The sequence below is a fragment of the Mustelus asterias genome, unplaced genomic scaffold (assembly GCF_964213995.1).
Source record: "Mustelus asterias unplaced genomic scaffold, sMusAst1.hap1.1 HAP1_SCAFFOLD_2844, whole genome shotgun sequence".
Lineage (NCBI taxonomy): Eukaryota > Metazoa > Chordata > Chondrichthyes > Carcharhiniformes > Triakidae > Mustelus > Mustelus asterias.
The window spans coordinates 13,376-40,750 of record NW_027592789.1 but is presented as its reverse complement, the minus strand read 5'-3'; the positions used below and the strand labels follow the sequence as shown (position 1 = coordinate 40,750).

The following is a 27,375-nucleotide window of genomic DNA, read 5'->3' as shown; positions in this document are numbered from 1 at the left end:
ATTATCAGCTGGGATAAAAATATTCACAGCGCATTGAAGAAATGTTTAAGAGTGTAAATTGATCTGAGATATCCATCCACAACTTCTAAATTGGACTTGGACTGTTCAGGAGTGAAATTAGCTCCAGACGCCAAGGGGAACAGAAATCTGGAACTCTGTCCCCCGCAAAACTGCATGTGCTGGGGGACAATTTGCATTTTCAACGCTGAAAACACCAGATCATTGGGCAACGGTATCACGGAATATGGAGAAAGGACTGGGAAAGGCGGTTGTGATACAGATGATCCAAAGTGAGAGGGGGAGCATGCTTGAGGGGCTGAATGGCCTCCTCCCATTCCTCTGTATAGAAGGTTCCTCATGATGAAGTTGCGCATAATCTAGTCAAAGCTGGTCCACTCCTGGAACTGGGCGAGGAGAAAAAAAACCCTCAACTCGATTGAATAATAGATGGCAATGATTGAGTTTTGAGCCACGATCAAGGAGCTTCGGTTACAACACAGACCACAAGGAATCATTTTGGGCCAATTACTACTAATGAGTCTGGCTGTCTGTAGGCCAATCGTTGCTGTTTATTTGTCCTGGGCCATTTTACAACAAAGAATTCATTGTGACCCAACATTTGGCAACTGTCCCTGGCCGACAGCACATCAGGATGGAATTTTGAACCAAGGCATAGCTGCCCAATTTGTAACCCAATCATGTGACTCAAACACTGTTGATTTGTACAACACACCAGGAGGCTATTTGGCCCATCATCATGTGTGCTAGCTCTTTGGAACAGCTTTCCAGTTAGTCGCACCTCCTCCTGTTCATTCCCCCCATTGGTCCTACAACCATTTTCCCCTTCAGGCATCTGTCCAACTCTCCTCTGAAATTTACTGTTGACATTGCTTGCGTCAGTTTTTCAGCGGGATGAGTTCCAAGTGGGGCGGCACGGTAGCACAGTGGTTAGCACTGCTGCTTCACAGCTCCAGGGTCCTGGGTTCGATTCCCGGCTCGGGTCACTGTCTGTGTGGAGTTTGCACATTCTCCTCGTGTCTGCGTGGGTTTCCTCCGGGTGCTCTGGTTTCCTCCCACAGTCCAAAGATGTGCGGGTTAGGTTGATTGGCCAGGTTAAAAATTGCCCCTTAGAGTCCTGGGATATGTAGGTTAGAGGGATTAGCGGGTAAAATATGTGGGGGTAGGGCCTGGGTGGGATTGTGGTCGGTGCAGACTCGATGGGCCGAATGGCCTCCTTCTGCACTGTAGGGTTTCTATGATATTTCTATGATATTCTATGATGAAGTGATGACATCTCGCTGAGTCAAAAAAAAAGACCAAGCTGCCTATGAGGATTGCAGTGACGGCACGAGGGCAGAGATGTTGGTACATTAACCACCAGAGGCTCAGAGCGTCAGCCACATTGATGGCATTGACTCTCAACTTCAGAGGCAATGGAGCCTCGTGTCATAATACAAAGAACCCGTACATGGGTTCTGCTCAAAGCCAACAGCCCTGACTTTTCTATGGAATAACGCAACCTGTTAGTACTCCAAACTACATCCTGGAGTAAGGTGATTGGTTAACCCATTGGATAATAGCCAGATGTGATTGACTGTTTTCCTGGAGCTTTCATCACATGACTTCATGAAACCCTTCGGGAAATAACCCTTCAGGAGAAATGTGCAAAGGTCTGAGGACACGTACCAACCGACTCAAGAACAGCTTCTTCCCTGCTGCTGCCAGACTATTGAATGGACCTACCTCGCATTAAGTTGATCTTTCTCTGCACCCTAGCTATGACTGTAACACTACATTCTGCACTCTCTCCTTTCCTTCCCTATGAACGGTATGCTTTGTCTGTATAGTGCGCAAGAAACAATACTTTTCACTGTATGTTAATACATGTGACAATAATAAATCAAATCAAATCAAAATGACTTGACCCCACAGTGGCACGGTGGTTAGCACTGCTGCCTCACAGCGCCAGGGACCCGGGTTCGATTCTCAGATTGACTCACTGTGCAGAGTCTGCACCTTCTCCCCGTGTCTGCGTGGGTTTCCTCCGGGTGCTCCTGTTTCCTCCCACACTCCAAAAAGACGTGCTGGTTAGGGTGGATTGGCCGTGCTAAATTCTCCCTCAGTGTTACCCGAACAGGCGCCGGAGTGTGGCGACTGGGGGATTTTCACAGTAACTTCATTGCAGTGTTAATGTAAGCCTTACTTGTGACACCAATAAATAAATAAAATCAACCTTGCAAAGTAATAAAAGCAAAATACTGTGGATGCCTGATGGAATCTATCCAAGGCTGCTCAGGGAGACGAGAGGTGAAATCGTTGGGCCTCTGACGCAAATCTTTGTCTCGTCACTGGACGCAGGTGAGGTCCCAGAGGATTGGAGGATAGCCAATGTGGTCCCGTTATTTAAGAAGGGTAGGAAGGATAACCCGGGTAATTATAGGCCGGTGAGCTTGACGTCCGTGGTGGGGAAGTTGTTGGAGAAGATTCTTAGAGATAGGATGTATGCGCATTTAGAAAGGAATAAACTCATTAACGATAGTCAGCATGGTTTTGTGAGAGGGAGGTCATGCCTCACTAACCTGGTGGTGTTTTTTGAAGAAGTGACCAAAATGGTTGACGAAGGAAGGGCCGTGGATGTTGTCTATATGGACTTTAGTAAAGCGTTTGACAAAGTCCCTCATGGTAGGCTAGTGAAAAAGGTTGGATCTCATGGGATAAAGGGGGAGGTGGCTAGATGGGTGGAGAACTGGCTTGGTCATAGAAGACAGAGGGTGGTAGTGGAAGGGTCTTTTTCCGGCTGGAGGCCTGTGACTAGTGGTGTACCGCAGGGCTCTGTATTGGGACCTCTGCTTTTTGTGATTTATATAAATGATCTGGAAGAAGGAGTAACTGGGGTGATCAGTAAGTTTGCGGACGACACAAAACTGGCAGGACTTGCAGATAGTGAGGAACATTGTCAGAGGCTACAGATGGATATAGATAGGCTGGAAATTTGGGCAAAGAAATGGCAGATGGAGTTCAATCCTGATAAATGCGAAGTGATGCATTTTGGTGGGAATAATGTAGGGAGGAGCTACACGATAAATGGAAGAACCATAAAGGGTGTAGAGACGCAGAGGGACCTGGGTGTGCAAGTCCACAGATCTTTGAAGGTGACGTCACAGGTGGAGAAGGTGGTGAAGAAGGCATATGGCATGCTTGCCTTTATAGGACGGGGCATAGAGTATAAAAGTGGGGGTCTGATGTTGCAGATGTATAGAACGTTGGTTCGGCCGCATTTGGAATACTGCGTCCAGTTCTGGTCGCCACACTACCAGAAGGACGTGGAGGCTTTGGAGAGAGTACAGAGGAGGTTTACCAGGATGTTGCCTGGTATGGAGGGGCTTGGTTATGAGGAGAGATTGGGAAACTGGGGTTGTTCTCCTTGGAAAGACGGAGGATGAGGGGAGACTTAATAGAGGTGTATAAAATTATGAAAGGCATAGATAGGGTGAACGGTGGGAAGCTTTTCCCCGGGCCGGTGGTGACGTTCACGAGGGGTCATAGGTTCAAGGTGAAGGGGGGGAGGTTTAACACAGATATCAGAAGGACATATTTTACACAGAGGGTCGTGGGGGCCTGGAATGTGTTGCCGGGCAAGGTGGTGGAGGCGGACACACTGGGAACGTTTAAGACTTATCTAGACAGCTATATGAACGGAGTGGGAATGGAGGGATACAAAAGAGTGGTCTAGTTTGGACCAGGGAGTGGCGCGGGCTAATTGTTCTTTGTTTCTCGTTTCAAGGCTTCATTCTATGATCATCTTGCTGGTGCCAGCACAGAGCGAGACTGCGGATAGTTGGGAACCTGTCTCGGGGGCAGGGAATTCAGATGGTGTTCGTAAAGCAGAAGTGGAAATGAATAGGGTTGGGAAGCATTTTCTGATCAGGGCCAGTGTGATCTCCTGGACTCGTTTCGATCGCCACAGGGGGTCGGAGAGGAATTTCCCAGATTTTTTTTTCCCCATATTGGCCCTGGGGTTTTCACTCTGGGTTTTCGCCTCTCCCTGGAGATCACATGGTCTGGAATGGGGGGGTGGGGGTGAGTTAATAGGTTGTGATGAACAAAGCATCGTAGCTGTGAGGGACAGCTCGGTGGATAGGATATTAGGATGTAGATAGGCTGGAAAATTGGGCGGGGATCCTGGATTCAGGATTCAATCCTGGACCGGGGAGCGGCGCGGGCTTGGAGGGCCGAAGGGCCTGTTCCTGTGCTGTATTGTTCTTTGTTCTTTGTTCTATGCTGGAAATCTGAAATAAAAACAGGAAATGCTGGAAAAACTCAGCAGGTCTGACAGTGCGAGTGGAGAGAGGAATTTCTAATGTTGGTTTCGGAATGACTGTCCTTCAGAACTCATCTGTACATCAATGGGAAAGCAACCAGACTGATTATCCAATCAGATGCTGTCAGCCTGCCCACTCCTTGTCATTTCAATATTTTTATATTTAAAATGTTACAAAGAAATTCCATCCTTATAAAAGCCCCGATGATTATTCTTCAGGGTTGCACACACTGCACTGTCTTCAGTCCCTGGAGACGAGGGGACTAGTCACTCATTTGGGTGAGTGACAACCTGCATCTAAATCCCAATTTCCATCTTTACTCCACATCCCTTGATATCCTTACCCGAGAAAAAGCCTTTCGAACAAAGCCTTGAAAGCTTAATTTGATCCTGGGCGTTTGAATCATAGAATCCCTACAGTGCAGAAGGAGGCCATTTGCCTCATTGAGCCTACACCGACCACAATCCCACCCAGGCCCTACCCCCACAACCACACATATTTACCCTGCTAATCCCCCTGCCACTAAAGGGCAATTTAGCATGGCCAATCCACCTAACCTACACATCTTTGGACACTAACTGGCAATTTAGCATGGCCAATCCACCTAACCTGCACATCTTTAGACACTAAGGGGCAACTTAGCATGGCCAATCCAACTAACTGATACATCTTTGGACACGAAGGGGCAATTTAGCATGGCCAATCCACCTAACCTCCACATCTTTCGACACTAAGTGGCAATTTAGCATGGCCAATCCACCTAACCTGCATATCTTTGGACACTAAGGGGCAATTTAGCATGGCCAATCCACCTAACCTGCATATCTTGCGACACTAACTGGCAAGTTAGCATGGCCAATTCACCTAACCTGCACATCTTTGGAGACTAAGGGGCAATTTAACATGGCCAATCCACCTAACCGTCACAATTTTGGACACTAAGGGGCAATTTAGCATGGCCAATCCACCTAACCTACACATCTTTGGACACTAAGGGGCAATTTAGCACGGACAATTCACCTAACCTGCACATCTTTGGACACTAAGGGGCAATTCACCATGGCCAATCCACCTAACCTACACATTTCTGGACACTAAGAGACAATTTAACATGGACAATCCAACTAACCTGTACATCTTTGACACTAAGGGGCAATTTAGCACGGCCAATCCACCTACCCTGCTCATCTTTGGAGTGTGGGAGGAAACCCGGAGCACCCGGAGGAAACCCACGCAGACACGGGAAGAATGTGCAAGCTTCATGCAGACAGTGACCCAAGCCGGGAATTGAACTCGGGTCCCTGGCGCTGTGAGGCAGCAGTGCTAACCCACTGTGCCACGGTGCCGCCCACTGTGCCACGGTGCCGCCTGATGTGGTATGTGTCTTTTGTGGGAATTGGATTTGATTTGAACCTGAGTTGGGTTTTTGGTCTAAGCGGGGAAATGTATTAAGGGCTTCTCCTGTCCACTCTGCACTCTGGCTTTGAGGATGGAATACCCAGCCCTCTCTGATACCCCCGGTGCCAGGACTTTCCATTCAGGGGCGGAGCCCAGGTTATTGTTGTAACCAAATTTCATCTGACCTGAAAAATCTACTGAGATGAAACAAGAGGCAGTTATGATAGGCTGGCAGCAAGATCCGGGGAATAGTTAAGCATTATTGTACAAAAAAGCAAGGTGAGCAGTGCTGCCTCACAGGTTCGATTCCCGGCTTGGGGCACTGTCTGTGTGGTGTTTGCACTTTCTCCCTGTGTCTGCGTGGGTTTCCTCCGGGTGCTCCGGTTTCCTCCCACAGTCCAAAGGTTAGGTGGATTGGCCATGCTAAATTGCCCCTCAATGTCCAATGATGTGCAGGTTAGGTGGATTGACCATGCTAAATTGCCCCTTAGTGTCCAAAGATGTGCGGGTTAGGAGGATTGGCCATGCTAAATTGCCCCTCAATGTCCAATGATGTGCAGGTTAGGTGGATTGGCTATGCTAAATTGCCCCTCAATGTCCAATGATGTGCAGGTTAGGTGGATTGACCATGCTAAATTGCCCCTTAGTGTCCAAAGATGTGCGGGTTAGGAGGATTGGCCATGCTAAATTGCCCCTTAGTGTCCAAAGATGTGCGGGTTAGGAGGATTGGCCATGCTAAATTGCCCCTCAATGTCCAATGATGTGCAGGTTAGGTGCATTGGCTGTGCTAAATTGCCCCTTAGTGTCCAAAGATGTGCGGGTTAGGAGGATTGGCCATGCTAAATTGCCCCTTAGTGTCCAAAGATGTGCGGGTTAGGTGGATTGACCATGATAAATTGCTTCTTAGTGTCCAAAGATGTGTATGTTCAGAGGATTAGGAGGATAAACGTGTGGGGTTATGGGTATAAGGCAAGGGGTGGGCCTGTCATAGAGTTGGTGCAGACTCGATGGGCCAAATGGTCTCCTTCTGCACCGTAAGGATTCTAGGGTATCATTCCCTATACTGAGTTGTAACCTGTTTAATATAATCTTATGTTTCAAGGCAATCTCGGATTGAAGCAGTGCACCTGGGATTGTAAAAGGAAAATAAATTATCTCATATTTCTTTATTTCTCCTTTATCTTTCCGTTTTTCATTCTCTCTCTCTCTCTCTCTCTCGCTCTGTCTTGGCCCCGATTCAATCCCTTCCTTTCACATCCCAGGTGCTGTTCGAGCCTCCAGTATCTTCCCTATCCTCAGTGTGATCCTGCTCTTTATGGGTGGTCTCTGCATCGCGGCCAGTGAGTTCTACAAAACTCGACACAACATCATTCTCAGTGCCGGAATCTTCTTCGTATCTGCAGGTGAGAGAACTTCACTCATTTTGTGTCCGTCTGCCCTGTTCCTCTTCCCTTTATGACCAGGTTTGAAATGAGACAGGAGGGGGTGGGCTCGGGGGGGAGGAGGGGGTGGGGTGGGCTCGGGGGGGAAGGAGTGGGTGGGGTGGGCTCGGGGGGGGAGGAGGGGGTGGGGTGGGCTCGGGGGGGGGAGGAGGGGGTGGGGTGGGCTCGGGGGGGGGAGGAGGGGGTGGGGTGGGCTCGGGGGGGGGAGGAGGGGGTGGGGTGGGCTCGGGGGGGAGGAGGGGGTGGGGTGGGCTGGGGGGAAGGAGTGGGTGGGCTTGGGGGGATGAAGGGGTGGGCTGGGAGAGGAAGGGGTGGGCTGGGGGGAGGAGGGGGTGGGTTGGGGGAGGAGGGGATGGGCTGGTGGGAGGAGGGGGAGAGCTGGGGGAGGAGGGGGTGGGTTGGGGGAGGAGGGGGTGGGTTGGGGGAGGAGGGGGTGAGCTGGGGGAGGAGGGGGTGGGTTGGGGGGAGGAGGGGTGGGTTGGGGGAGGAGGGGATGGGCTGGAGGGGAGGAGGGGGTGAGCTGGGGGAGGAGGGGGTGGGTTGGGGGAGGAGGGGGTGAGCTGGGGGAGGAGGGGGTGAGCTGGGGGAGGAGGGGGTGGGTTGGGGGAGGAGGGGGTGGGTTGGGGGAGGAGTGGGTGAGCTGGGGGAGGAGGGGGTGGGTTGGGGGGAGGAGGGGCTGGGCTGGTGGGAGGAGGGGGTGGGCTGGTGGGAGGAGGGGGTGGGCTGGGGGAGGAGGGGGTGGGCTGGGGGAGGAGGGGGTGGGTTGGGGGAGGAGGGGGTTGGTTGGGGGAGGAGGGGGTGAGCTGGGGGAGGAGGGGGTGGGTTGGGGGGAGGAGGGGGTGGGCTGGGGGAGGAGGGGTTGGGCTGGGGGAGGAGGGGGTGGGCTGGGGAGGAGGGGGTGGGCTAGGGGAGGAGGGAGTGGGCTGGGGGGGAGGGGGTGGGCTGGGGGGGAGGGGGTGGGTTGGGGGAGGAGATGATGGGCTGGGAGAGGAGTGGGTGAGCTGGGGGGAGGAGGGGGTGGGTTGGGGGAGGTGGGGGTGGGCCGGGGGAGGAGGGGGTGAGCTAGGGGAGGAAGGGGTGGGTTGGGGGAGGAGGGGTGGGTTGGGGGTGGAGGGGGTGGGTTGGGGGTGGCGGGGGTGGGCTGGGGGGAGGAGGGGGTGGGTTGGGGGTGGATGGGGTGGGCTGGAGGGGAGGAGGGGGTGGGCTGGGGGAGGAGGGGGTGGGCTGGGGGAGGAGGGGGTGAGCTGGAGGGGAGGAGGGGGTGGGCTGGGGAAGGAGGGGGTGGTGGCTGGGGGAGGAGGGGTTGGGCTAGGGGAGGAGGGAGTGGGCTGGAGGAGGAGGGGGTCGGCTGGAGGAGGAGGGGGTGGGTTGGGGGAGGGGATGGGCTGGGGCAGGAGGGGGTGGCTGAGGGGGGAGGGGGTGGGTTGGGGGAGGCAGGGGTGGGTTGGGGAGGGAGGAGGGGGTGGGCTGGGGGAGGAGGGGGTGGGTTGGGGGAGGAGGGGATGGGCTGGGGGAGGAGGGGATGGGCTGGGGCAGGAGGGGGTGGTTGGGGGGTAAGGGGAATAGGAATGGAGAGAAAGATAAAACTGTGGTTTCAAGTTTCTGATGTGTAAATTTATTCAACATCCCAATAACTTGCACGTGTGTGGGTGCATGTTTGTGCATGTGGGTGTGTGTGCGTGTCTTTGTGGACATGTGTGTTTGTGCCTGTGGTGTTTGTGTGTATGTGTGTGTTTCTGCATGTGCGTGCATCTGTGTGTGTGTTTGTGTGTGAGTGTATGCATGTTTGTGTATGCATGTATGTGTATCTGTGTGTCCGTGTTTCTGCATGTGCATGCAGATGTGAGCGTGTCTGTGTGTGCGTGCACGCATCCGTGTGTGTGAGTGTGTGTGAGTGTGTGTGTGAGAGAGTGCGTGTGTGTGTGTGAGAGAGTGCGTGTGTGTGTGTGAGTGTGTGTGTGAGAGTGTGTGTGTGAGAGTGTGTGTGTGTGTGAGTGTGTGTGTGAGAGTGTGTGTGTGTGTGTGTGTGAGTGTGAGTGTGTGTGAGAGTGTGTGTGTGAGAGTGTGTGTGTGAGTGTGTGTGTGAGAGTGTGAGTGTGTGTGTGTGTGTGAGTGTGTGTGTGAGTGTGTGTGTGTGTGAGTGTGTGAGTGTGTGTGTGAGTGTGTGTGTGAGTGTGTGTGTGAGAGTGTGTGTGAGTGTGTGTGTGAGAGTGTGTGTGTGAGTGTGAGTGTGTGTGTGTGTGTGTGTGTGAGTGTGAGTGTGTGTGTGTGAGTGTGTGTGTGTGTGTGAGTGTGTGTGTGTGAGTGTGTGTGTGTGTGAGTGTGTGTGTGAGTGTGTGTGTGAGTGTGTGTGTGAGAGTGTGTGAGAGTGTGTGTGAGAGTGTGTGTGAGAGTGTGTGTGAGTGTGAGTGTGTGTGTGTGTGAGTGTGTGTGTGAGAGTGTGTGAGTGTGTGTGTGAGAGTGTGTGTGTGTGTGTGAGTGAGTGTGTGTGTGTGTGTGTGTGTGTGAGTGTGTGTGTGTGTGTGAGTGTGTGTGAGTGTGTGTGTGTGTGTGTGTGAGAGTGTGTGTGTGTGAGTGAGTGTGTGTGTGTGTGTGTGTGTGTGTGTGAGAGTGTGTGTGTGTGTGTGTGAGTGTGTGTGTGTGTGAGTGTGTGTGTGTGTGAGTGTGTGTGAGTGTGTGTGTGTGAGTGTGAGTGTCATGGAAGGATTGAAGTTCTCACTTTTGGAAATTCTTTTGGAAATTTCCATCCGCCCCATCCCAGAGTCAGACTGACCCCCCCCCCCCCTCCCCCACCCCCCCTGCCCCCTGCCCCCGCCGCTCCTCAGACTGTGACCCCTGGTTCTGGACACCCCCACCATCGGGAACATCCTCCCTGCATCTACCCTGTCCAGTCCTGTTAGAATTTTATAAGTCTCTATGAGATCCCCCCCCTCATTCGTCTGAACTCCAGTGAAAACAATCCTAGCCCAGTCAACCTCTCCTCATACATCAGTCCCGCCATCCCCGGAATCAGCCTGGTAAACCTTCGCTGCACTCCCTCGAGAGCAAGAACATCCTTCCTCAGAAAAGGAGATGTGTGAATAAGGTGATGTGTTGTGTTGGTGTCTGGATGTGATGGGATGTGGATTCGGGGCCACTCAGTGTGACAGTGTGATGATCTGAATATGAGATAATAGGTTCATCAAAGCTTCAATTAACCAACACGTTGGATAGACTGACGGTGCCTGTCAGTCTGTGAGGAGGAATTAGTTAGCAGGTAGCAAAAGGCAGAGTCTTCCTTGAATATTAAGGTTTTTGCAACCATCATAAATCTCGCCAAGTTCCCCCTCGCTACCCGCTCCCCCCTGCTCTTTATTATTCAATGCTGAACTATTAGTGAAATAATTACAGGATAATAGAACGTGTCAGTGCAGCTGAATGAAAAATGAGAGGTGAACTCACAGTCAGCACCTGGCACGGAGAGAGAGCCTTGTGGAGGTTTACTGTGATGTGGAGATGCCAGTGTTGGACTGGGGTAAACACAGTAAGAAGTCTCACAACACCAGGTTAAAGTCCAACAGGTTTATTTGGTAGCACGAGCTTTCGGAGCGCTGCTCCTTCATCAGGTGGAGTGGGAGCTGTGTTCACAAACAGGGCATATAAAGACACAAACTCAATTTACAAAATAATCATAGAATAGAAATCATAGAAACCCTACAGTGCAGAAGGAGGCCATTCGGCCCATCGAGTCTGCACCGACCACAATCCCACCCAGGCCCTACCCCCACATATTTACCCACTAATCCCTCTAACCTACGCATCTCAGGACTCTAAGGGGCAATTTTTAACCTGGCCAATCAACCTAACCGGCACATCTTTGGACTGTGGGAGGAAACCGGAGCACCCGGAGGAAACCCACGCAGACACGAGGAGAATGTGCAAACTCCACACAGACAGTGACCCGAGCCGGGAATCGAACCCGGGACCCTGGAGCTGTGAAGCAGCAGTGCTAACCACTGTGCTACCGTGCCGCCCTTAATAATGGTTGGAATGCGAGTCTTTACAGGTAATCAAGTCTTAAAGGTACAGACAAAGTGAGTGGAGAGAGCGTTAAGCACAGGTTTAAGAGACGTGTATTGTCTCCAGCCAGGAGACTGGGGCCACACGGTAGCACAGTGGTTAGCACTGCTGCTTCACAGCTCCAGGGACCTGGGTTCGATTCCCGGCTTGGGTCACTGTCTGTGTGGAGTTTGCACATTCTCCCCACGTCTGCGTGGGTTTTCTCCGGGTGCTCCGGTTTCCTCCCATAGTCCAAAGATGTGCGGGTTAGGTTGATTGGCCATGCTAAAAATTGCCCTTAGTGTCCTGAGATGCGTAGGTTGGAGGGATTAGTGGGTAAATATGCAGGGATATGGGGGTAGGGCTTGGGTGGGATTGTGGTCGGTGCAGACTCGATGGGCCGAATGGCCTCTTTCTGTACTGTAGGGTTTCTATGATTTCTAGGAGACAATATACATCTCTCTGGAGACAATACACATCTCTTCAACCTGTGCTTAACCCTCCCTCCACTCACACTGTCTGTACCTTTAAGACTTGATTCCACCTGTAAAGACTCGCATTCCAACCATTATTTTGTAAATTGAGTTTGTGTCTTTATATGCCCTGTTTGTGAACACAACTCCCACTCACCTGATGAAGGAGCAGCGCTCCGAAAGCTAGTGGCTTGTGCTACCAAATAAACCTGTTGGACTTTAACCTGGTGTTGTGAGACTACTTACGAGGTTTTCTGTGTCACTCATTCACAGGATGTGGGCACTGCTGGCTAGGCCAGCAAGCACTACCCATCGCCAATTACCCCGAGTGGCTTCCTCGGTCACAGTTTGAGGATAAGGGGTAAACCTTTGAGGACTGAGGTGAGGAGAAGTTTCTTCACCCAGAGGGTGGTGAATGTGTGGAATTCACTCCCACAGAAAGTAGTTGAGGCCAAAACATTGTGTGATTTCAAGAAGAAATTAGATATAGCTCTTGGGGCTAAAGGGATCGAGGGATATGGGGGGAAGGGGGGGAATCAGGATATTGAATTCGATGATCAGCCATGATCAAAATGAATGGTGGAGCAGGCTCGAAGGGCCGAATGGCCTACTCCTGCTTCTAGTTTCTATGTTGCTTCTATGTTAAGGCCGTTAAGAGTCAACCACATTGCAATGGGCCTCGAATCACTTGTAGGCTCCAAAGGTGTGTTGGTTAGGTGGATTGGCCAGGCCCTCACAGCGCCAGGGACCCGGGTTCGATTCCAGCCTCGGGCCACTGTCTGTGTGGAGTCTGCACATTCTCCCCGTGTCTGCGTGGGTTTCCTCCGGGTGCTCCGATTTCCTCCCACACTCCAAAGAGGTTAGGTGGATTGGCCGTGCTAAATTGTCCATTAGTGTCAGGGGGACTAGCTAGGGTAAATGCATGGGGCTATGGAGATAGGGCCTGGGTGGGATTGTGGTCAGTGCAGACTCGATGGGCTGAATGGCCTCCTTCTGCACTGTAAGGATTCCATGATCTTTTATTTATGATGAGGAATGGAGTTTTTTTTTAGAAAAATTATTCTCGGATTGTGGGCATTGCAGGCAGGCCTAGTGTTTATTACCCCCTCCCCCCCCCCCCCACCCCAACCCCTGGCAGGCCTAGTGTTTATTACCCCCTCCCCCCTCCCCCCCCCCCACCCCAACCCCTGGCAGGCCTAGTGTTTATTACCCTCCCCCACTCCTAGTTGCCCCTTGGGAAGGTGGTGGCGAGTGTCCTTATTGAGCGCTGCGGCCCCCGTGGCAACGCCACGCCCACATCCCGCTCAGTTCCAGGATTCCGAAGCCGAGGTGATGAAGGAATGACCAATGTGAGCTCCAATCAGGATCGGGCACTTGGAGTTGACAGTGTCCCCCTGCGGCCGCCGCTCTTGTCCTTCTCGGTGGCGCAGGTCACAAGTTTGGGAGGCGATGTTGAACAATAAAACAATTTAGTTTAAGGAATGTGTCCGTATACCCAGGTACTCCATTCATGAAGGGTGGTATTGGCCTTGGCCGAGTGGTATTATCACTAGACTATCAATCCAGAAACTCAGCTAATGTTCCGGGTTCAAATCCCGCCACGATAGTGAGATAGTGGAATTTGAATTCAATTAAAAAATATCTGGAATTAAGAATCTACTGATGACCATGAAACCATTGTCGATTGTCAGAAAACCCATCTGGTTACCTTTAGGGAAGGAAATCTGCCGTCCTTACCCGGTCTGGCCTACATGTGACTCCAGAGCCACAGCAATGTGGTTGACTCTCAACTGCACTCCAAGGGGCAACTAGGGATGGGCAATAAATACCGGCCAACCAGAGACGCCCATGGCCCACGAAATGAATAATGAATAATAAGAAAAGTTCCACCCACGCTTGTAAGGCAAATAACAAGATGAATGTTACCAGAAAGGTGGATTGGCCATGCTAAATTGCCCCTTAGTGTCCAAAGATATGTAGGTTAGGTGGATTGGCTATGGGAAATGTGAGGGGGTTACGGGAATAGGGCCTGGGTGCAAATTGTGGTCGGTACAGACTTGATGGGCCGAATGGCCTCCTTCTGGACTGTGGGGGTTGTACGATTCAATGATTTACCACCATAAAGGTGCTACCTAGATACTAGTTAATGTTGCTGGTTGGCCTGTGACCCTGTGTGAGTCGATCCGGGGGAGTTAGTGATTTTCATAGAATCATAGAATCCCCACAGTGCAGAAGGAGGCCATTCGGCCCATCGAGTCTGCACCAACCCCAATCCCACCCAGGCCCTACCCTGATAGCCCCATGCATTTACCCTAGCTAGTCCCCCTGACACTAAGGGGCAATTTAGCATGGCCAATCCACCTATCCCACACATCTTTGGAGTGTGGGAAGAAACCGGAGCACCCGGAGGAAACCCACGCAGACACGGGGAGAACGTGCAGACTCTGCACAGAAAGTGACCCGAGGCTGGAATCGAACCTGGGTCCCTGGCGCTGTGAGGCAGCAGTGCTAACCACTGTGCCACCGTGTTTTGTTTTATTTGGAAAATTCAAGGAAATACCTCAAATAGTGTGTGTCTAACACACGTATCCAGCATAGTCAAGGACCCCACGCACCCCGGACATTCCCTCTTCCACCATCTTCTGTTGGGCAAAAGATACAAAAGTCTGAGGCCACGTACCAACCGACTCAAGAACAGCTTCTTCCCTGCTGCTGTCAGACTTTTGAATGGACTTACCTTGCATTAAGTTGATCTTTCTCTATACCCTAGCTATGACTGTAACACTACATTCTGCATCCTCTCCATTCCTTCTCCCCTATGTACTCTATGAATCATAGAATCCCTACAGTGCAAAAGGAGGCCATTCGACCCATCGAGTCTGCACCGACCACTATCCCACCCAGGCCCTATCCCCATAACCCCATGCATTTACCTTAGCTAGTCCCCTTGACACTAAGGGGCAATTTAGCCAATCAACCTAACCCACACATCTTTGGACTGTGGGAGGAAACCGGAGCACCCGGAGGAAACCCACACAGACATGGGGAGAATTTACAAACTCCATAACAGACAGTGACCCAAAGCTGGAATCGATCCCAGGTCCCTGGCGCAATGTGCCACTGTGCGACCACAACCACTGTGCCACCACCGTGCTTTGTCTGTATAGCGCGCAAAAAACAATACTTTTCACTGTATGCTAATACATGTGACAATAATAAATAATAACTCAAATCAAATTAAATCAAAACATGTGGGCACATTGCCGCGTGTCCCCTGTGTTCTCACCCCAATGAATTGCTGTGTCCTTTCATTACCCTTCACTCACTCATGACTCAGGGCTTTAGGAAGCCCCACTGTTATGGAGTCCAGGGTCTATTTTCAGATTCGGAGAAATAAGAAAGGGAAATTCTGAGGATTAATAATCAGAATAATTTTAATCAAATGACAAGAGATAACAAAAATGGACAAAAATGAAGGCGTTAGAGAGAGGGCAGAGAAGGTTTATCAGGATGTTGCCTGGTATGGAGGGTCTTAGCTATGAGGAGAGATTGGGTAGACTGGGGTTGTTCTCCCTGGAAAGACGGAGAATGAGGGGAGATCTAATAGAGGTGTACAAGATTATGAAGGGTATAGATAGGGTGAACAGTGGGAAGCTTTTTCCCAGGTCGGAGGTGACGATCACGAGGGGTCACGGGCTCAAGCTGAGAGGGGCGAAGTATAACTCAGATATCAGAGGGACGTTTTTTTTTTACACAGAGGGTGGTGGGGGCCTGGAATGCGCTGCCAAGTAGGGTGGTGGAGGCAGGCACGCTGGCATCGTTTAAGACTTACCTGGATAGTCACATGAGCAGCCTGGGAATGGAGGGATACAAACGATTGGTCTAGTTGGACCAAGGAGCGGCACAGGCTTGGAGGGCCGAAGGGCCTGTTTCCTGTGCTGTACTGTTCTTTGTTCTTCTTTGTTCTTTATTAGCACTGGAATACAAAGGGGGCAAGGCGGCACAGTGGGTTAGCACTGCTTCCTCACAGCGCCAGGGACCCAGGTTCGATTCCGACTTCGGATCACTGTCTGTGTGGAGTTTGCATGTTCTGCCCGTGTCTGCGTGGGTTTCCTCCGGGTGCTCCGGTTTCCTCCCACTGTCCAAAGATGTGCAGGTTAGGTGCATTGGCCATGCTAAATTGCCCCTTAGTGTTAGGGCGATTAGCAGGGTAAATGTGTGGGGTTACAGGATAGGTCCTGGGTAGGGTTGCGGTCGGTACAGACTCGATGGGCCGAATGGCCTCCTTCTGTACTGTAGGGATTCTATGATTCTGATGCTGCAGTTACACACAGCCTTGGTCCATTTGGATGATCTGTGTTCCATTCTGGGCACCATCTCTCAGACATTGTTTGCGGAGGATTGCAACGCAGATTAACCAGGTCTGGCCAGGACTAGGGCGACAAGTATTCGTCCTGTACTCCAGGACGGGCTAAGTGCAGGGATTCTTGTGTCTGATGGTGGGGACGGGAGGTGAGGGCCGAGGGGGGAAGGGGAGAGAGGGTTTTGAGTTTTTGGTGCAGAGGCCAGGGTGGGGAGCGAACGACCAGAAGGGGCAGACCTTTGTTTAAAGTTTATTTATTATTGTCACAAGTAGGCTTGCATTAACACTGCAATGAAGTTACTGTGAAAATCCCCTAGTTGCCACACTCCAGCACCTATTTGGGTACAGTTAGGAAGAATTTAGCATGGCCAATGCACCCTAACCAGCACGTCTTTCGGACTGTGGGAGGAAACCCGAGCACCCGGAGGAAACCCACGCAGACACGGGGAGAACGTGCAGACTCCACATAGTCACCAAAGGCCGGATTTGAACCCGGGTCCCTGGCGCTGTGCTAACCACTGTGCCACCGTGCTGATGGATAGTTTGTGAACCAAAGGCAGGAATCAGCTCAGCCAACATCTAGCCAAACAGCAGAACAGGCCGTGGGGCTGGAGGAGGTTACTGAGATAGGAGCGGGTAAGATGTTAACCTGAATAAAGAGGCAGAACAGGCTCGAGATGCTGGTAGAATTTTCCTTTCTCAGTAACTACAATGCTGCCCATTTATAACTGTCACCTTGGGGGGGATGTTGCTACATCGCAGGGATGAAATATCTCCAACCACTGGGGAATATTCAAGCAGCACCTATAGCCAGCAAATATCCGCTAATATTCTGTCAGGACTGGAAAAGGAAGGAGTCCCAAAGGGATCGATTTGTTTTATCTACATTTGGATTCCGGTGATTACTGCATTTTTTCAGCTTCTTCAGAGTAGGTGATGCTAGTTTGGTATTTTCACCTTGTTGCTGTGATGGGTCCATTACCTTATAGTTTCACACTCACATTTAAATGAGCTTGATGCGATTAGAGTCATAGAGGTTTACAGCATGGAAACAGGCCCTTCGGCCCAACTTGTCCATGCCACCCTTTTTTTTAACCCACTAAGTTAGTCCCAATTGCCCGCCTTTGGCCCGATCTTATCCATGTAACTGTCTAAATGCTTTTAAAAAGACAAAATTGTACCCGCCTCTACTACTACCTCTGGCAGCTTGTTCCAGACACTCACCACCCTCTGTCTGAAAAAATTGCCCCTCTGGACCCTTTTGTATCTCCCCCCTCTCACCCTAAACCTATGCCCTCTAGTTTTTGACTCCCCTACCTTTGGGAAAAGATGTTGACTATCTAGCTGATCTGTGCCCCTCATTATTTTATAGACCTCGATAAGATCACCCCTCAGCCTTCTACGCTCCAGAGAAAAAAGTCCCAGTCTATCCAGCCTCTCCTTATAACTCAAACCATCAAGTCCCAATAGCATCCTAGTAAATCTTTTCTGCACTCTTTCTAGTTTAGTAACATCCTTTCTCTAATTGGGTGACCAGAACTGTACTGGGGGAGTTTTGCTGGTATACTGTGGGTGGATTTTGCATTTTGTAGATGTTCTCTAATGTATTTACCAGCGTGTCTGGGGGCATGGAGTTTGAGTGTGTTTGGTGTTATTTAATGGACTTATTGAGGTGGTATACCTGGGGGAGGGGGCAGGGGGCAGTGGCATTTACATTGATCACCGATTGTGCTTATTGAAGACTTGCTGCCACATTTTGCTGGCATTTGCTTTCTAGGAGTACCGTGAGCGGGTAAGGGCACCACATCTTGTGAAGGATGGTTTGGCCTTGGAGGGAGTTCAACACAGGCTTATAGGAATGATGCCTGGACTTCAGGGGTTAGGTTAAGAGGAGAGATTAGACAAATTAGGCCTTTACTTTCTCAAAGTCAGAAGGTTGAGGAGTGATTTTGCTTTTATTCATTCGTGGGACGTGGGTGTCGCTGGTTGGGCCAGCATTTATTGCCCATCCCTAGTTGCCCCTTGGAGGGCAGTTGAGAGTCAACCACATTGCTGTGGCTCTGGAGTCACATGTAGGCCAGACCGGGTAAGGATGGCAGATTTCCTTCCCGAAAGGGATCATTAGTGAACCAGATGGGTTTTTCCGACAATCGACAATGGTTTCATGGTCATCAGTAGATTCTTAATTCCAGATATTTTTTAATGAATTCAAATTCCACCATCTGCCGTGGCGGGATTCGAACCCAGGTCCCCAGAACATTAGCTGAGTTTCTGGATTAATAGTCTAGCGATAATACCACTAGGCCATCGTCGCCCTTGATGGGATATTTACAGGGAAGGACAGGGTGGGGAAGGATAAGATGGATTCCACGAGTAAAAGGGTCTGGAACCAGGGGCCAAAATCTAAAGATTAGGGCCAAGCCATTCAGGGAAGATGTTAGAAAACATTTCTACACGCAGAGAGCGGGGGAGGCTTGGAACTCTCTTCCTCAAAAGGTGGCAGATGCTGGTTCAATTGTGAGGTTTAAGTCAGAGATAGACATTTTTATTGTGCAGGGGTGACATGGAATGGAACCCGGGTCCCTGGCGCTGTGAGGCAGCAGTGCTAACCACCGTGTCACTGTTCCACCCATTTAAAAACAAAGAAATTATCGCAAAATGTTGGGGAACTTAAGTCAATCAGTGACGAGGCAAACTTGGCAAATCGGAACCATGGCAGATTGGTTAGCGAAGCGTCATCCAGACTTGAAACATTGGCTCGATTCTCTCTTCACAGATGCTGTCAGACCTGTTGAGGTTTTCCAGCATTTTCTGAGCATGGATTAGAAGTTGGCTAAGAGATAGGAAACAGAGGCTAGGCATTTCTCAGACTGGAGATGAGTTGAAAATGGTGTTCCCCGGGGATCAGTGTTGGAGCCCTTGCTTTTTCTGATGTACATGGAGGTAGTCCACAGACCAGCCATGGTCTTATCGCATGACGGAGCGGGCTGAAGGCAGACAGTGACCCGTGGCCGCAATTGGGTTCCTGGCGCTGTGAGGCTGCAGCGCTAACCACCGTGTCACTCACATTCCTGCGGCAAAGGAGATTTGAGAGGAGGTTTGATCGAGGTGTACAAAATGAGGACGGCTTTAAATATGTTGGACAAAGAAAAGCTGTCCCCAGCAGCTGATGGAATAAGGCTTAAGGGAGACAGATTTAAGGTTTTAGACAAGATGTGTGAGGAGGGTGTGAGGAAGCACTTTATTAGGGTGGCACGGTGGTTAGCACTGCTGCCTCACAGCGCCAGGGACCCGGGTTCAATTCCCGGCTTGCGTCACTGTCTGTGTGGAGTTTGCATGTTCTCCCCGTGTCTGCGTGGGGTTCCTCCGGGTGCTCCGGTTTCCTCCCACAGTCCAAAAGACGTGCTGGTTAGGGTGCATTGGCCATGCTAAATTCTCCCTCAGAGTACCTGAACAGGCGCTGGAGTGTGGCGACTAGGGGATTTTCACAGTAACTTCATTGCAGTGTTAATGTAAGCCTTACTTGTGACTAATAAATAAACTTTACTGTTACAATGCAGTGAGTGACCCGGAAATTGTTGCCCACGAGGAAAGTGAAAGCAGAGACAGTCAGAGATTTCAGGAGAAAATGAGACAGGTTTCTGAGAGAAATTAACTCCTGGGGTCACAGGGACTGAGCAAGGGGATAGGAGCGACTGGATTCCTTCATTGACTGGGGCACTGAGTTTAAAAATTGGCAAGTCATGTTGCCGCTTTATAGAACCTTAGTTAGGCCGCACTTGGAATATAGTGTTCAATTCTGGTCGCCACACTACCAGAAGGATGTGGAGGCTTTGGAGAGGGTACAGAAAAGATTTACCAGGATGTTGCCTGGTATAGAGGGCATCAGCTGTGAGGAGAGGTTGGAGAAACTTGGTTTGTTCTCACTGGAACGACGGAGGTTGAGGGGTGACCTGATAGAAGTCTACAAGATTATGAGGGGCATGGACAGAGTGGATAGTCAGAAGCTTTTTCCCAGGGTGGAAGAGTCAATTACTCAGGGGCATAGGTTTAAGGTGCGAAGGGCAAGGTTTAAAGGCAGGTTTTTTACACAGAGGGTGGTGGGTGCCTGGAACTCGCTGCCGGGGGAGGTAGTGGAAGCGGATACAGTTGTGACTTTTAAGGGGCATCTTGACAAATACATGAATAGGATGGGAATAGAGGGATATGGTCCCCGGAAGGATAGAGGGTTTTAGTTCAAATGGGGAGCATGGTTGGTACAGGCTTGGAGGGCCGAAGGGCCTGTTCCTGTGCTGTAATTTTCTTTGTTCTTTGGATTCCTCATCACAGAACCAACATAGACTCAATGGCTGAATGGCCTCTTGCTGACCCGCGATTGGCTCTGTCACCCCGCGATCTCGGGGTGTCTAAAAATGCCTTGCAGCCAATCAAATCACTGGAAATGGAGGCAGGGTGGCAGCCAGTTGCAAACTCACGCAGACAGCAATGCGATAACAAGCAGGAGGTCTCGCTCAGCTAGACGCAGGCTCAGAATGTTGGCAGGGCCTTTGGGAAGAATTCCGCTCCGTCGAAATCGGTGTCCAGTTGGGACGTACATCTGACGTTCTGGGTGGGATTCCCCGGCCTCACAGCTGCGTGTTTCCCGCCAGTGGGAGGTGGCGCGTTGTTTGCTCGTGGCGGGATTCTCCAGTCCCGCCGCTGTCGATGTGGAATTCACCCCATACTGGCGGGAATCCCGCGGACGAGGGTGGGCTGTCGGCGGGACTGGTGAATCCCGCCAGCGTGAACGGCTGGAGAATCCGAGTGTCAGGCGCACCAATGAACAATCGGCTCCTATCTACACAGACCACGCGAGGTAATTAAATTCGGAAGTAAATATATTGGCTCCCAGAGTGAAAGCAGGTGTGAAGCAGCGAGATTCAGTCCATCTCTCTCATTGCTGCGAGTGTTACTCACATATAAACATGACACAGGTGGATGGGGAGCGGTGATAGATAGAGTGAGATCCCAAATCTGACAGTATTTATCCGAACAGAATGTTTCATTATTCACTTCTGAAGCAGAATTTATTTAATCCGCCTCTTCAGTTGTCGCGAGTAATTTACAAACTGTCCCCGGGGGCAGTATGTCAGTATTTACAGGGGAGTCTCCGGGGAGTGTGTCAGTATTTATAGGGGGTCCCCGGAGAATGTGTCAGTATTTACAGGGGGTCCCTGGGTATGTGTCAGTATTTACAGGGGAGTCTCCGGGCAGTGTGTCAGTATTTATAGGGGGTCCCCGGAGAATGTGTCAGTATTTACAGGGGGTCCCTGGGTATGTGTCAGTATTTACAGGGGGTCCTCGGGGAGTGTGTCAGTATTTATAGGGGGTCCCCGGAGAATGTGTCAGTATTTACAGGGGGGTCCCGGGGGAATGTGTCCGTATTTACAGAGGGTCCCCGGGGAGTGTGTCAGTATTTATAGGGGGTCCTCGGGGAGTGTGTCAGTATTTATAGGGGGTCCCCGGAGAATGTGTCAGTATTTACAGGGGGGTTCCTGTGGAGTAAGTCAGTATTTACAGGGGGTCCCTGGGTATGTGTCAGTATTTACAGGGGGTCCTCGGGGAGTGTGTCAGTATTTACAGGGGGTCCCCGGGGAGAGTGTCAGTATTTACAGGGGGGTCCCGGGGGAATGTGTCCGTATTTACAGAGGGTCCCCGGGGAGTGTGTCAGTATTTACAGGGGGGTCCCTGGGGAGTGTGTCAGTATTTACAGGGGGTCCCCGGGGAGTGTGTCTGTATTTACAGGGGGTCCCCGGGGAGTGTGTCAGTATTTACAGGGGGTCCCTGGGGAGTGTGTCAGTATTTACAGGGGAGTCTCCGGGGAGTGTGTCAGTATTTACAGGGGGTCCCCGGGGAGTGTGTCAGTATTTACAGGGGAGTCTCCGGGGAGTGTGTCAGTATTTTCAGGGGACCCTCGGGGGGGAATGTGTCAGTATTTACAAGGGGTCGCCGGGGAGTGTGTCAGTATTTACAGGGGCCCCCTGGGGAGAGCGTCAGCTTTTACAGGGGCCCCCCGGGGAGTGTGTCAGTATTTACCTGGGCCCCCGGGGAGTGTGTCAGTATTTACAGGGGGTCCCCGGGGAGAGCGTCAGCATTTACAGGGGGTCCCCGGGGAGTGTGTCAGTATTTACCTGGGTCCCCAGGGAGTGTGTCAGTATTTACAGGGAGGTCCACGGGGGGAGTGTGTCAGTATTTACAGGGGGTCCCTGAGGAGTGTGTAAGTATTTACAGGGGGTCCCCGGGGAGTGTCAGCATTTACAGGGGGTCCCCGGGGAGTGTGTCAGTATTTACAGGGGGTCCCTGGGGAGTGTGTCAGTATTTACAGGGGGTCCCCGGGGAGTGTGTCAGTATTTACAGGGGGTCCCCAGGGAGTGTGTCAGTATTTACAGGGGGGTCCCGGGGAGTGTCAGTATTTACAGGGGGTCCCCGGGGAGTGTGTCAGTATTTACACGGGCGTTCCCGGGGAGTGTGTCTGTATTCACAGGGGGTCCCCGGGGAGTGTGTCAGTATTTACAGGGAGTCCGCGGGGAGTGTGTCAGTATTTACAGGGGATCCCCGGGGAATGTGTCAGTATTTATAGGGGGTTCCCGGGGAATGTGCCAGCATTTACAGGGGGCTTCCTGGGGAGTAAGTCAGTATTTACAGGGGGTCTGTGGGTATGTGTCAGTATTTACATGGGGTCCTCGGGGAGTGTGGCAGTATTTACAGGGGGTCCCCGGGGAGAGTGTCAATATTTACAGGGGGGTCCCTGGGGAATGTGTCAGTATTTACAGAGGGCCCCCAGTGAGTGAGTCAGTGTTTACAGGGGGTCCCCGGGGAGAGTGGCAGTATTTACAGGGGGTCCCTGGGGAGTGTGTCAGTATTTACAGGAGGTCCCCGGGGAGTGTGTCGGTAATTACAGGGGGTCCCTGGGGAGTGTGGCAGTATTTACAGGGGGTCCCTGGGGAGTGTGTCAGTATTTACAGGGACGGTCCCTGGGGAGTGTATCAGTATTTACAGGGGAGGTCCCTGTGGAGTGTGTCAGTATTTACAGGGGAGGTCCTTGGAGAGTGTGTTAGTATTTACAGTGGGGGGTCCCTGGGGAGTGGGACAGTATTTACAGGGAAGGTCCCTGGGGAGTGTGTCAGTATTTACAGGGGAGGTCCCTGGGGAGTGTGTCAGTATTTACAGGGGAGGTCCTTGGGGAGTGTGTTAGTATTTACAGTGGGGGGTCCCTGGGGAGTGTGTCAGTATTTACAGGGGAGGTCCCTGGGGAGTGTGTCAGTATTTACAGTGGGGGGTCCCTGGGGAGTGTGGCAGTATTTACAGGGGGTCCTTGGGGAGTGTGTTAGTATTTACAGGGGAGGTCCCTGGGGAGTGTGTCAGTATTTACAGTGGGGGTCCCTGAGGAGTGTGTCAGTATTTACAGTGGGGGGTCCCTGGGGAGTGTGGCAGTATTTACAGGGGGTCCTTGGGGAGTGTGTTAGTATTTACAGGGGAGGTCCCTGGGGAGTGTGTCAGTATTTACAGGGGGGGTCCCTGGGGAGTGTGTCAGTATTTACAGTGGGGGATCCCTGGGGAGTGTGTCAGTATTTGCAGGGAGTCCTTGGGGAATGTGTCAGGTTTTACAGAGTGACTAGGAGTCAGTAGTTATAGGGTGTATTATGGGGGGTTCTCGGGTGCTATTTAGGGGGGTCTCTGGGAGTGCCAATGTTTTATCCCCTCTCCGGCTGGCATGTACAGAGCGCAGGGCTGCAGATGGAATACTACTCCACCTTTAACACACGCACATCTCTGAGATTAACTTTCACTATCCAATGCAAAAACTGAACTAAAGACTGAGTGTTGAAGATGTAGAGGCAGACAGGGAGAAAAACCTGCAGTTCTTCAGTGCCTTTAATCCCCCTTCCCCCCACCCCGGACTTCCCAAAGAATTTCCCAGCCATTGAAGGTACTGCTTGAAGTGTAGTTGCTGCTGTAATGTAGGAAAGGATGTTGGTGAGGCCACACCTGGAGTATTGTGTGCAGTTTTGGTGTCCTTATCTGAGGAAGGATGTCCTTGCTATGGAGGGAGTACAACGAAGGTTTACCAGGCTGATCCCTGGGATGGCAGGCTTGTCATATGAGGAGAGACTAAGTTGTTTAGGATTATGTTCACTGGAGTTTAGAAGAGTGAGAGGAGATCTCATAGAAACTTATAAAATTCTAACAGGTTTAGACAGGGTAGATTCAGAAAGAATGTTCCCAATAGTGGGGGGAGTCCAGAATTAGGGGTCACAGTTTGAGGATAAGGGATAAACCTTTTAGGACTGAGGTGAGGAGAAATTTCTTCACCCAGAGGGTGGTGAATGTGTGGAATTCACTCTCACAGAAAGTAGTTGAGGCCAAAACATTGTGCGATTTCAAGAAGAAATTAGATATAGCTCTTGGGGCTAAAGGGATCGAGGGATATGGGGGGGAAAGGGGGGATCAGGATATTGAATTCGATGATCAGCCATGATCAAAATGAATGGCGGAGCAGGCTCGAAGGGCCGAATGGCCTCCTCCTGCTTCTAGTTTCTATGTTTCTATTTTAAAACGCAGTTAAGAGTCAATCACATTGTTATGGGTGTGGAGTCACATGTAGACTCCAAAGATGTGCAGGTTAGGTGGATTGGCCGTGCTAAACTGCCCCTTAGTATCAGGGGGATTAGCAGGGTAAATACATGAGGTTATGGGGAAAGGCCTGGGTGGGATTGTGCAGACTCGATGGACCGAATGGCCTCCTTCTGCTTCTAGTTCCTATGTTTCTATGAAAGGGAGCAGGCAATTCGTGCACAGCGAGATTCCAAAGGCAGCAATGTGATGATGACCAGATATTCTGATTTTAGGCATGCATTGAATGAGCAATATTAGCTGGGACAATGAGGAGAGCCCCCCCCCCCCCCCCACTCCCCCTGACACCCCCCACCACCCCGTCTTCTTCAAAGTCGTGACTGTGAGAGCCTGGGAGGACAGACAGGGTCTCAAATCTAACGTCTCACCCGAAAGACAGCACCTCAGACAGTGCAGCACTCCCTCCCTCAGTCCTGCAGCAGGAGTTTCGGGAAGTTGTACTGGTACTCTGGCGCAGGGCTGGAGAGAGGTCACCGAGAAGGCAACGGGGTGAAGGAAACATTGACCCCCATCCTCTCCCCTTCAGCTTGGGCGCAGCCAAAGCAAATCCCTAGGGTGTGATCTTACCGGCCATTCGCGCCCCGCTTCCGCTGCAGGCGAGGATGGAGAGTTTGACATCCAGCTAAACCCCCGTTCACTGCAGCGGGAGTGGAGAACCCTCCGGCACGAATCGCCGTACGATTCCAGCCTTAGAATCATTCTGATTTTGATTTGATTTGATTTATTATTGTCACACGTATTAACATACAGTGAAAAGTATTGTTTCCTGCGCGCTACACAGACAAAGCATACCGTTCATAGAGAAGGAAAGGAGAGAGTGCAGAATGTAGTGTTACAGTCATAGCTAGGGTGCAGAGAAAGACCAACTTAATGCGAGGTAGGTCCATTCTGACAGCAGCAGGGAAGAAGCTGGTCTTGAGTCGGTTGGTACGTGACCTCAGATTTTTGTATCTTTTTCCCGATGGAAGAAGGTGGAAGAGAGAATGTCCGGGGTGCGTGGGGTCCTTTATTATGCTGGCTGCTTTGCCGAGGCGGCGGGAAGTGGAGACAGAGTCAATGGATGGGAGGCTGGTTTGCGTGATGGATTGGGCTACATTCACGACCTTTTGTAGTTTCTTGCGGTCTTGGGCAGAGCAGGAGCCATACCAAGCTGTGATACAACCAGAAAGAATGCTTTCTATGGTGCATCTGTAAAGGTTGGTGAGAGTCTAGCGGACATGCCAAATTTCCTTAGTCTTCTGAGAAAGTCGAGGCGTTGATGGGCTTTTTTAACTATAGTCGGCATGGGGGGACCGGGATAGATTGTTGGTGATCTGCACACCTAAAACCTTGGAGCTCTCGACCCTTTCTACTTCGTCCCCGTTGATGTCGACAGGAGCATGTTCTCTTTTACGCTTCCTGAAGTCGATGACAATCTCCTTCGTTTTGTTGACATTGAGGGAGAGATTATTGTTGTTTGCTTAACTGCTCACGATACAGTGGGGGTGATGCGGGGAGGGCAGAGGTGCTCAGGAGGCCAGAACGTAAGTGGATACCGAAGGTTCCTGAGGGAGAAAGCGGGGGTGGGGGCGGGGAGGGTGGGGGGGGGGGCGATGGGTTTGGGGGGGGGTGGGGGGCGCGGTGGGTTGGGGGTGGGGGGGGGGCTGCGGGGAGGGGTGCGTGTGACTGACTGCGAATGAACGCGAGGATGTTCTGTTTGAGGCCACCAGCACTTATGAGGGCAAGGCCAGTCGAAATGTGTGCGAGAAATGGGAATGGAGAATGGGGATATGGGGGTAGAGCCTGGGTGGGATTGTGGTCGGTGCAGACTCGATGGGCCGAATGGCCTCTTTCTGTACTGTAGGGTTTCTATGATTTCTATGAACTTAGCTGGGAGTTCCATTTCTATTTTGTCCCCATTGACGTAGACGGGGGGGGGGGGCACGTTCTCCGCTGCGCTTCCTGAATGGGCCATTTGGCCCTTTGGGGCCGTGCTTGCCCTTTTCTGAAAGAGCTTTCCAATGAGTCCCAGTCTTTCGCCGTCGCCATGGATTCCACCCCCCCCCCCCACCGCCCCCCCTCCCCCCCCCCCTCAATGTTCCTCCCTTCTGAACGTGGGTGATTTGTCTTTATTATTTTCCTGTCTCACTCCAGGTTTAAGTAACATCATTGGGATTATCGTGTATATATCCGCCAACGCGGGTGACCCAGCAAAGAGCGACTCAAAAAAGAACAGTTATTCCTACGGATGGTCTTTTTACTTTGGGGCACTCTCCTTTATCATTGCCGAGATGGTGGGAGTACTAGCTGTCCACATGTTCATTGATAGACACAAACAGATACGGGCGGGGGCCAGATCCACAGATTACCTGCAGTCCTCTGCCATCACTCGGATCCCCAGCTACCGGTATCGTTACCGGCGGCGCAGCAGATCGAGTTCCCGCTCCACGGAACCCTCGCACTCCAGAGACGCCTCGCCTGTCGGGCTCAAAGGCTTCAACACGCTGCCCTCGACTGAGATTTCCATGTACACCCTCACCAGGGACCCCCTGAAGACAACCACCTCAACTGCCACCTACAACTCTGAGCGCGACCATAACTTCCTCCAGGTTCACAACTGCATTCAGAAAGATCTTAAGGATTCCTTACACACCAACACAGCCAATCGGAGAACAACCCCTGTATAG

The 27,375-nt window shown here is 51.4% G+C and overlaps 1 protein-coding gene across 1 annotated transcript; it reads left to right on the top strand.

Moving 5' to 3' along the window:
• Positions 1-244: 244 nt before the first annotated feature.
• On the top strand, positions 245-27,375 carry LOC144490074 (voltage-dependent calcium channel gamma-2 subunit). The gene is made up of 3 exons (XM_078207883.1): positions 245-290; positions 6,983-7,123; positions 26,843-27,375. The coding sequence occupies exons 1-3, from the start codon at positions 245-247 to the stop codon at positions 27,373-27,375; spliced, it is 720 nt and encodes a 239-aa protein (XP_078064009.1).